The sequence below is a fragment of the Oenanthe melanoleuca genome, chromosome 4 (assembly GCF_029582105.1).
Source record: "Oenanthe melanoleuca isolate GR-GAL-2019-014 chromosome 4, OMel1.0, whole genome shotgun sequence".
Taxonomy (NCBI): domain Eukaryota; kingdom Metazoa; phylum Chordata; class Aves; order Passeriformes; family Muscicapidae; genus Oenanthe; species Oenanthe melanoleuca.
In genome coordinates, this window is record NC_079337.1 from 21,911,556 (window position 1) to 21,923,220 (window position 11,665).

At 39.8% G+C, this 11,665-nt stretch overlaps 1 protein-coding gene across 1 annotated transcript in view; it reads right to left on the bottom strand.

Moving 5' to 3' along the window:
- Nucleotides 1-2,224, bottom strand: part of MANBA (mannosidase beta) — a 49,188-nt gene extending 46,964 nt beyond the window's left edge. Inside the window, exon 1 of the mRNA XM_056489377.1 lies at nucleotides 35-2,224. Within this exon, the coding sequence (XP_056345352.1) occupies nucleotides 35-226 (192 nt within the window). The 5' untranslated portion in view covers nucleotides 227-2,224. The remainder of the gene's footprint in view (nucleotides 1-34) is intronic.
- Nucleotides 2,225-11,665: the final 9,441 nt, after the last annotated feature.

Sequence of the window (11,665 nt, forward strand, 5' to 3'; positions counted from 1 at the left end):
CGGCGGGCAGGGCCCGGCTCCCGGAATACCGTACCTGGATGAGGCCCCGGCAGAGCAGCGCGGTGTGAACGCAGCCCGGCACCTCTGCTGGGAGCGCCACCGAGCCATTCCCGCTGCGGAGCTGCCAGCTCCCCCGCAGGCTGCGCACCGCCGGGCCGCCCGCGGCCACCGCCAGCGGCAACAGCAGCACCGGCGGCAGCTGAACCAGGAGCGCGACGAGACCCATGGCGACAGACGCCGGGAGCAGAGCTGCGAGCTGGGGCGGCGCTTCCCGGGAAGGGGCGGAGGACGCGGGCGCTGCTGAGGGCGGCGCGGCGCGGCTGCGCGCGGGGCTGCGGGCGGCTCTGGCGCTGCGCGCGGGGCCCAACGGCCGCTCCCGGCCCCTGCCCCGGCCTCGGCGCTCGGCCCTGCCCCAGCGCGGCGGCGAACGGGCGCCTTGGTGTTCTCTTCTCCTCCGAGAGGCACGGCGGAACAGTGAGAAGAGGCGCTTTAATACGGGTACGAGGCTCTCGGGTGCAGCCAATGCACCCGGAGCTTTAGAAAACGGCAGGGAGGCGGGCAGGGATGAGGAAGAGCTGAGGCAAAACTGCAGTGGGTTCTCTCAGTGTTGGCTCCCTCGAATCGTGAAGCTTTCATATGGCCTCAGACTTCCACATCCTTTTGTCCATAAAATTACAGAGGAACATAAAACCATAACAAACGTCATGGACATCTGAAAGTACAATGGTTTCCTCATAAAGCAGGGTTGTGGATTTTGTTTATCAAAGTTCAGTACATTCATCTGCAAAAGGACAGAAGCATCAGCTCCCAAGAACGAACATACAACAAGTATGGTTTTCAAATCACACTGTAGTTTTCCTGTGCTCCCTTGCTAGGTTAATCCCTTCATTCACAAAGCAGGATTTAAAGCAATAAGTTTTCAAACAGCTCTGCTGAAGGCCTTAGTTACTCTCCAGGTTTAGTAGCCATGGCACTTGATGCTCTGTTCCCACTGACCAGGGGGTACAGGGGGTTCTAGCTCACCTCCATGAACTGGGAATGTTTCACACCAGTCCCCCACAGCTGAAGCTATGCAAGACAAGAACAGGAACACCAGAGTTTTGTTTTAGCTCCTGGCTTTCACACACCTATTTCAGCATACTGTAAGAATCCACTTGAAATTTGTCTTTAAGGCATGATTGATCATGGTCAACATGCCTACATATTTTTGATGCAAATCCTTTAGAGCTGACAACCCTTCATTTCAATATAAAAATGCCAGTCCTTCCATTCACCTACAATAAAAAGTACACAATCCAGCCACAGGTAATTTTTTTCACCTGTGAGAGCACAGGAGAGGGTGTAGTTCTGAGAAATACTAACTCAAAGGGGAAGACAGGGGCTGATCTTTTTTTTTTCTTAAATTTCTGCTGCCAACCTCAAAAAGGAGTAGCTGAGACCCACACTGTTGGGCAGCAGGCGGCTGTACAGAAACCTAGCTGTTAGAACAGTTACTGTGTGTGTAATTTTAAGACAGAGTAAGCCACATTCAATATACTAACTGAAATGCTGATCCCATTTCAGTTCAACTCCCAGCTGTCTTTTAGTGAGATTGCCAAAAAAGGCTATCATCCTAGATTGAATTACTCCAACTGGCTTTGCATGCTGTAGAATTCAGTCAAAATTAGTATCTTCTCACCTTTAATAGTGCAGACTAGAAGATTATTATACATTAATAGTAGAAAGCCTTACTCTGTTTCTGTCCTCATCTGTCAATGAGTAATGTTATCAGGGCAGTCAAACATTTCAGTGCTCTTTCCTTAAATCCACTGATACAACACTAAAACAATTTAAACATTGTAGTGTTGCTTGAGAGATCTTACAGGATATTACTCCTCAAGAAGCATATTTACAGCTGTCAAAAAACAACTACCATTTTTTTTAAAGAAATCTTTTCCAGCAAGTCACATGATAGGTTCCCGGTATGAAGGAAACTGCATTTCAAGATGTTTACTGTACTTCCATGTTTTGCCATTTATTCTTTCTGCTTAAGACTGACTGGAGCAACACACACACACCAAAAAACCTCAACCTAAAACAATGCTGTAATTAAGTATTCTGAGAACATGCTCTTTCCTTGTTCAAGGCTTATAATTAAGTTAAATCATGTCTTATTCTCATGTCCCAGTTTTAGAGTTTGTTTTTTGTTTGTTTGAGGGTATTTTTAATAAATGACATTTTTGCTGTTTCAAGATACGAATTTTAAAGGCTGTGCTTAAGACACAAAACAAGATAAACCAAGAGTTTTCTTTTACTGTGTACTATATTAATCCTCTTTCTGAAATACCACAAAATTAGGAGGTTATTACAGTTCTTACTTTACGATACTGCAAGCAGGTATTCTTTATCAACTAAGACAAAAAGCTCAAGGCAAAACCATGCATTTAGCTCTGTTAAAATAAATTCAGGGCAGTTCTACTGTAGCTGCCCAAATTCTGCCATGTTAATCCAGAAGTCCTTTGTTTCCAAATGCTATGCAATCTCTATCATTACAACAGGCTGCTGCTATTTTCTCTTTCAAATTCATGTTCAATGATTTCATGTAAAGGTTTTAAACAAAGAGGTTCTCAGATTTGGATGCAGTACTTCAAGATATTACTGCCCCCACCTGTCCACCCTGTACCATTCTCCTGCTGAAGGTAAACACCTCTGAAGTCAAACAGGACTTTTGTTCACAGCAGTCCATATCAGGGCATGCTCTCTCTCTTGGTAACTGTGGGCTTCTGCAGATACCACTACCATGGACCATTTGTCAAAGATGCAAAGCAACAAAAGGGTCGTCTTTCTGAGGGAATTTTCTACAGATGCAGCAATATCAGTGTATATATGTTTGTATGAGTGTAAATACCTTCAGGCATCACAGAATATCCATAAGAAAGCCCCACAGTTCCTCAACATAACACCAGACCTCTGTCTTCTGACTGCATCTGCAGAACAGAACCACTGTGCAGAACAGTTACTCTCTGTGCTGGAATAAAGACAATAGGATGCAGGGAGCTCTCCAGCTATTTCTAAAGTACATTATTCTGTACTTATCTTGAACTTCATTCAAAAGAACATTAAAAATAAAATGAGGAAATAAATTAAGATTGCTTTTAGATGAGGATACTGTTAATACATCACTAGAAGAGAATGCTGTACTAGGTTATCATGAGCAAAATACAAAGTGACAATTCAAATGGTAGGCATGAAGTTTCTTTCATAATTATGGCAAAGTCTGTAGACCACTGCAAGAGGATTTCCTTAGCAAACAAAATTACCCAACACTATCACAAGTAATTAAAAATAGGTATGTAGAAGGGAAGCTACTGCTCCAGGCAAATGCCATAATGGAAAGGGAAAAGCAAAAAATATGTAATAATAATTTTAAAATTTCAGAAGCAGAAAGACAGATGATACCTTGAGCATAACCTTCAACTTCATCAGGCATGCTGGGACAAAAACCTGTATTTTTATCTCTACGTAACATCGTGCTTTGAGATGCACTCAAGCCAAAGGATTTAGGTGTCAAGTCTCCACCTTCCATAGAACAGCCTAAGGATCTTCAAAGCCAGCATGGCCAGATTTCTAAAATCATGTTATTTAGAAGGTGGCATTCCCACCGTTTTTATTCATTTTATAAATAATTTTGAAACAATCCTAATCTATTTATAAAATTATGTAACACTGATCATTGCCATTTATTCTTTGTTTCTAAACAGCAAAATTAGTGTCTTGTATGGTGCTGTCCAAGCTCTCCTTCAATTCTCATTAAAACTTACTAAAAACATGCAGATTCCTTGGCACTTACAGAAAATAAGCACAAATGCAGACATTATGAAACAGGTTGCTTAGCCTTTCTTAGAGGCTTAAAACTAGACAGTCATCTGTGACCACAGTACAATGTACAACTTGTCCCTGAATGCTTAAAATGAAATCCCTCAAAATCTGGGTGTCTGCAGGTAGCAAACTGTTTCCCCCATGACAGAAGTTTGAGATGCTTCATGGAGCCAGTGTGCTTGGAACTTTACCAGCTGAGAGCAGGACATACCAGATAGATCACACTAAATATGAAGCATACATCCAGCCTGCTGTTTTAATGAATGTTTTCTGTGCAGGTGAGTATTAAGAGAATGTCAACAAAGGTTTGTAGCTGATAAATTGGATGAGTAAATGCAAATGCATTTGGAGTTGGTGAAACAGCTGGGAGCTGCATTTCTTTTTCTAACTCAAGTGACTCCAAACAAACCAGTGGGACAGGTTAGGACCTCAGTTTCTCAGACCTTCTGTGTGGCTTATGCACCTGGCTTCAGCACTAGGACAAACTCTGTCCCTTCACTTCTACCAAAATGACTCCAATGCAAGCACCAGGGAATATTCAAAATAACTTCACTGAAAACTGTGGGTACTCAAGAGACGCTTTTTTTTTTCCTCTTGAAAGATTAATGATTATTTCATCACCTATAAGAATTTCCAGAAATCTTAATCATCAAAGTCCTCACTGAATCAACTCAAGCCCCACTTGGGGCAACAGCATAAGCCAAGAATATGGCTATACAGGAAAAAAATATCCACTTGTCTAAATGGTTCCAGTGAAAACCCTTTTACATAACAGCTACATCTCATGCAGTCCAGGAAGCTACATGCCCTGTCTCTTGCTGCATTGGTACAAATGTCTCAGGAGTAAGAGTTACAGAAATTGATTCATGCACATTCATGAAACAGGCATACTTTAATATGGGCTCTATTTATTTTTCCAAATGACTTCATACATAAACAACACTAAAAATACTTTTTTTATACACCCATCTGTTAAAAAAAAAAAAAAGTATTATGTGCTTGATTCTCATGGCAACAAAAAGGAAAAGACTACTGCAGTATAGAAAGAGTACTGGAAGGATCAGAGAATATCTCAAATTGGAAAAGTCTCATCAGGATCATCAAAAGTCCATCTCCCTTCTCCTTGCAGGACTGAATAAAACTAAACCATATGACCAAGAGTAATATCCAGATGTTTTTTTAACTTTGGCTGTGACTATTTCCCAGGGGAGCTTGTTCCAGTGACCGACTACCCTCTCAGTAAAGAGCCGCCTTTTTCCTAATGTCCAACCTGAACTTCCCTGACACATCTTAATTCCATTTCCTTGTGTCCTCTCATAGTGCTGGACTAGATCTCTTGGTACTTGTCAGAATTTTAACATTCTGATATTTGCACTGGAAGAAGGGAAGGCAGGCAGTAGTTTTATGGTTAGAAATATTAAAAAATGAGCCTTAGGGATTTGAAAAGAACCTTGTCTCTTCAGCTCAGTCCTTGGTGAAAGAAGGATCCCTTCAAGGAATGGCCCTGGCTAAAATACTTCTTACACACATTCTGTTTACAGCAAAATTCTCATCCAGTGGAGCCAAGTAATCCGGTGCTCAGATTAGGCCCTACGCCTTGGATTGCTTCTACAAATGTCACTGTTCCATGGAAGAACTCTTCTCACCACAAGGACTACAGATAAGCACAAAGGCAACAGCAGCCTGTATACAGAGAGGTTCTAAAAACCACAAGAGATCACTGCCTGGAATCAATCTCCTCCCAGATTGTTTCAGCAAGAGCAAAGATCTTCAGCTAGTCTGAACTAATGCAGATCTAATGAAAGTACAAATGATACAATATAACTTCAATTAAACCTTGCATTAAACACTCATACACTTTGATATCTACAGAACATTTCACAGAAGTGCCACAATATTCTGAAGGTATTTAAAGTTTTAATTAGTGAGTTGAAGAGTGAACAACCACCTAAGCTTTTGCCACTTTTTACATATTAGCAAAATAGACAGCATTCAGTGAACAATCATTTCCAAAGGTATGGCTTTCTGATGAAAGGGTTTCTTCATCACAGGAATCTATCATGACTCCAGAAAATTATTAGGCACTTAGAAGGTTCAAGATGCAGAATTATCTTGAGTACTTCTCTGTCAATAAAGGTTCCATTACATTGATTCTCTCAGCATCTTTTCAGTAGTTTATCAACAGTGGTTGTATTGACAAATACAGTTTTAAAGGCCTAGAAATACCCTGAGGAGTTTCAATGACACCAAAAAGATACTTAGAACTATTTTTAAAAGATATTTTAGGCAATTCAGTCTAATGAAGTACTTCAATATGCCTAGCAAGTTGACAAGTAACAATTTTTCCACAATAATCACTCTGGAGTCATCCATACCTGGTCAGACATGTGAAGGTTTACTTGGAGGACAAAGGGTACAACTAAGCTTCTCCTGCCATCTCCCGCTTTCCCAGTTAGCAGGGGACAGCTTAATGCTGACATAAGCCACTGCATGGCTAGAAAGTCACTCATTGTTTAGTGAACATCTTGGTGGTAGTTTGAACTTGGAGGTTTTTCATGACCTCTTTTGTTGTGTTCTCTCATTACCAAGGATGCTGATCCACTGTTTATCCTTCCAGCTTCCCGGCAATGACCCATAATCTTGTAACCACCAACTATTACTGCTACTTCCTCCTAGCAGGACTCTTTGAGAAGACCTTATCAGTTTGCTGCAGCTGGCTCAGAAAGTACAGCTGGCTGCCCTCTACTCTGTCCACACCCTAAATTATTCATGATGTATGTGTCAGCATATGCTTCATGGGAACTTCTTTTTAAAACCTCACTGAGGCTTACAACATTGAGCTTTCACCCTCACTCTGTCTCTGTATATCTGCACTCTAGATTCCTCATCTCAATACATACATGACTTTTGTTTTATCTGTACTCATGTAACTTAAAAACTTAAGGAAGTTTCTGAACCTATTTTTTCAGTATTTTTACAAGCTCTCATCCCAGTAAGAACTACTGCAGTGATAAAAGGTTTTGCTGCCCTTTTCTTCATGCTTTGCACTTCAAGAGGCATTACTTGCTCTAGCAATTGTATAAAATAGTGGCTCAGAAATTGGAAGCACTCAAAGAGTCTCCAGGCACTGCCTAGCTAAATCACATGAAAGACCCTCCCCATCAGATCAGGGAAGGCAGCAAAGAGAAGCCCTATCTAGCAGGGCAAGCGTATGTGGCAAAAACAAGTTCAGGTCTCTAAAGGGTGAAGACAAACATGGGACGGTGGCTGTGGGGAAGAAAACAAGTTTAGGAGGGCTGATTGGTCAACTATAACCTGTTTCTGTACCTGGTCTTCAGCCCTGGGAACCAGAGATGTAGCTGCAGTTGAACAGCAAAGGGCAACTTCTCTTTTCAGGTTCCTTTTTTTTTCCCCTCCCACCTCTCTTAAAGCACAACATAATGCATATGTAAGATATTAAGATGCCACATCAGTCACATTAAAAAATAAAATAAAAAAAAAAAAAAAAGAAAAAAAAAGAAAAAACTGCTTCAAGTTAAATTTTGCATCTAAAAATTTCACAGTAACTGCTCAGTGTTTTTCCACAAACCTGTCTTTTCATGTTTCCACTCTGAAAATTTGGAACATTTTTCTACATCAGTCTTACCAGTATTCAAAATAATATTATGTGGAAGAATATGATTCAGGGTTACCTGCATTTTCCCAAAGCCAAGCTTTTCTCATGTCATTTATAGTTAAGCCAAAAAGAATGCTTTTTTACTTCTTTCTCAGTTTATAAATAAATAGTTAAAGGTATGAAAATTCACGTCCTTTGCACAAGAACAGTAATTCTGAGTGTGAAGTGCAGCATATATAAAGTAGGAAAGGAAAAAAAGAGCTAAATTGAGTAGCAGCCATCTACCTACATCGTCTCTATTTCAATTGCTTGTGATTGTGGAATGATACCCTGAAGTGCTGCTTTCAATGAATTTGGAACAGATTCTCCAGAAACATAAATCATGCTGTAAACCAGAACTTAAGAGACATCCTCATGAAATACAACTCAAACTGTAAAACCAGAGCAGTTAGTAAAACCAGCCAATAAAACCAGGAGATCATGATTTGTGTACACATGGAAGTTCTACCTCTTAATGCTGGTTAGACTCATCATCTGCACTTGTGTTCCAGCAGCTTGTTACTGAGCTTAGACCAGACAGACATGCTTGAGAGGTGCAGTACTTTAACTTCCCAGACACTGAGACTGAGCACCACCAAGCCCAAACACTGAATTCAATTCTTCAGCCAGCACTAATCCATTCTAGAAAAATATCACTGCCATGTTCCACTAAGTTTGTTACCTGAGAACTCCTACAATCACTAACAGTGATCCTCTCCTCAATGTTCTTCTAAGTACAGACACAAAATCTAGAATCATATAAAGAGATCTGGATCTCTTGCTCCAACAAGAGCATCCCAAACCTTCCAATAGGAAAAAGAATAAAATAATGGTTATATTGAATAGATCCTTCAATTACTGAGGTATCTTGTGAATTAATTTTCAGCATTCACTGTCAGAGTAGGATTAACACCATGACAAAGTAATCTGCAAACCTTGTTTTAGCAAGAGCATCCTTCCTTAAAAATTAACAGCTTCACACTGAACAGTGATCTTTACCAGAGTCATGACAGATCTTTACTATTTACCTTCATAAATTTGCCAGGAAGAAGGGCTTATAGATTCACATTAAGTTCTCTATGTAAGGTTACAAATTCCAGTTCCTCCTTTAGATCTTTAGAGTTGCATGTTCAGTAGAAAGTTGTGTTTCAGAACATTCTTGAGAAAACCCCAATACCCCACAAAACAAAAGGAACCAAGAAAAACCACCCCAGGACTCATTACTGAACAGTTTTGTTTTTGAAGTGCATCAAAGACTATAAGATAAAGAGTGCTGAGGCCTACCTGGCCAGAGGGGGGAAAAACCAAAACAGGCTTGACTTACAAATAAGCAAAGGGTTCTCTTCTCCTCAGCATACATGAAACCACCATACTCAGTGTCTACAAATACTTTCTAAGAGACCATCACCTGTTAGACAGCTCTTCAAAACACAGGCAACAGCTTAATTTTTGCATTCCCTCTGATGAAACATGAGATCACATCTGAGACTAAACTTGAGTCAGAATTCCCATCCCTGATAAAAGTAAAGGCATTTCGAAATTCTGTCTCCACAACTCAAGTCTGCCAAAGCAGCTGGAGCAGAGCCAGCTCCCAGCTCTACAACTAACATTCCTCCCATGAGGATAACATTGTATCATTCTGAGCAACTGTTCATACTCTGCATGTTACCTCTGTGATGGCACAATATAGTTAATATGAAGATTAATGATATTTAGGCAAAAGCCAGAACTACCTAATCTGCCAAACCTAGGACTCCTAACTACAGAGCTTGAGTATTTCTGCTTGAAGCTCCTGAAGGGGAACCAAGTTCAGCAGAAGCCATTTAAAGAGTGGAGCCTACTCTTCAAGAGCACAGGAACAACCCAGAAATCAAAGATCAGTATTAAAAGCTGTTACAAACCAATATATTCTAATCAACTGTGTGTCCTGATAAAGCTTTGTCCCATCATGTATTAAAATTGTTCACTGTTGAAAGAGGATACTGAAGTCTCACCAATACTTCTAATGCATAGGCAAAAAATATCCCAAGCAAACAAAAGCTATTTTGGGCAAACAAGGATGTTTACCAGAGAAATTTTCAAGTATTACTTTACACAGAGCTGTCCTATTAAATTCAGTTTCACTTCTGACACCTATCACTGTGAAGATTATGCCTGTCACCTCTTCTAACCTACCCAACACAGACAGCTGCTCTAGAAATAGTTACAGCCCTTACTCCTGCTTATCTGGAAGCTACTGAACTCTCCTCCACAACTGATTGACATTAAACCAACCACTGCAGTACAGAAAGAAAGACACTGACAACTTTGAACTATCCCTGCAGAAGACTGAGTGCTTGCTTCTAAATGCACTGCAGACCAAAGTTGCTGCAGAATTTACTGCTGCATTAACCAGGAATGCTAAGTAATTTTATGGACATCAGCTAAACCATCACAAACATCAGTTTAGGAACTGCTCTATACTTACACACACCTGCAAAAGCTTGTCTGTCTGCACTCTGAACTGGTTTTCCAGTTAAGGGTTATTATGAATTGCTATTCTCTGTCAGGCTAAGATAGACGCTTAAAATCGTAATATATCATCTATCTTACTGCAAACTATTTTGAAACCAGCTTCTTTTATACTAGAATGCATGAATTGACAGCAGCCCATTTTCACTTCACAGTAATTCAGGCAGCTTATCTTTACTTTCTGTATCTTCCCCTTACATGACATATTTACCCAGTTTTGTTTTCTGAGTTCTCATGCTTTCTCTGCATTGGTCCTCGACTGTTACAAAATACAAGCCCTCAGTCTAATACTTAAAGTATTATAGCTGCAATTCCATCAACCTTTTAAAATACGCAATTGCCTATCATGATCTGAATCCAACTATTCCTCAACTGATATGCACATCGCATTTATATTGTAGGCACTGGGGTAAATAACTATCCATTCAATGACACAAAGAACCAAAAACCAGAAAGCAGATAAATCCAATCAGTACACTTTTTGTTTTCACATTTGAAGGAATAGTATAGTCTGTGTTCTGGTAAAATAACCTTTATACCTTAAGATCCTTTATTGATTGCATTGTTCTAGTGCTAATTTATTTAATTTAACTAAAGAAGGTTTGTCTTAGCCTCATTTTCATGTGTAAAACTACAAATTAATCAGGAAAAAACCTTTTTTTGACAGCTTTAAACAGAGCCATAAATCTTCAGCTGAATTCCATCTATGCTTTAAGTTTTACTAGGGATATGCAGACTGAAGACTTCTGAATTACCAGCCACAACTAATGGACCTAAGGTATCTGCTTCAGATGATAATACCTGTTAAAACACTTTTTTTAAAGCAATGAGGAGTTTGAAATAAAATGACTAGAGAAAAATTGAAGGAAGGCTGCAAAAAATAATACAATGGAGTTGCTGAATGAATTGAGTTGTTGAATTTAGAACATTTCTGGCTGTGTTTAAACCCTCACATTACCTGCTGATTAATGCAAACTTCTTTCTGCGTAAGCAACTATCCAATCTAACAGGACTGGTACTGTACATCTGCACACCCATCTACTAACTGGTTGTCTTTTAATAATTTGCCAGAGTTCCATGCCTCCACAGCAACCAAAGCTTGCTACTGTGGTCTGCTTAAAGCCAGACCTTTCAAAAAAAGTTAGCATCTGTAATCTTAATATTAAACTGTGGCACAGCGTAACTGAGTAGAATGTTTTTACTCAAGCATGCAAAAAGTGTGTATACACATTTTACAACAAATTCAGATGCTGTGTGCACCAGAAGACAGAAAACCCAGAAAAATTCCTAGCCAATACTATAGATCAAGTTGTTCCTGCATCCTGAAAAAACTTTTTTGTACCTAAAAACACTCAAGGTTTTTCAAGTGAAACTTGAACAAACTGACTGCAATTGTGTTATTAAATTTCAAACCCCAATTAAACAAAGCAAGCAGTCTTGAAAAAATTATTGCAGAAAGAACACTGTAGTTTCTTTCCCTGTTATATGTCTTGGCTTGACATTTTGTTCTCTACACTTGCTCTCAAATAAAAGTCATTTGAGATAGATTTTGTTTAATCTAAATTTTCTATTATGGAGCTGACCCCTCTGAAGCTATTACAGCATTCATCATGACAAAACAATATTTTACCACAGCAGGAC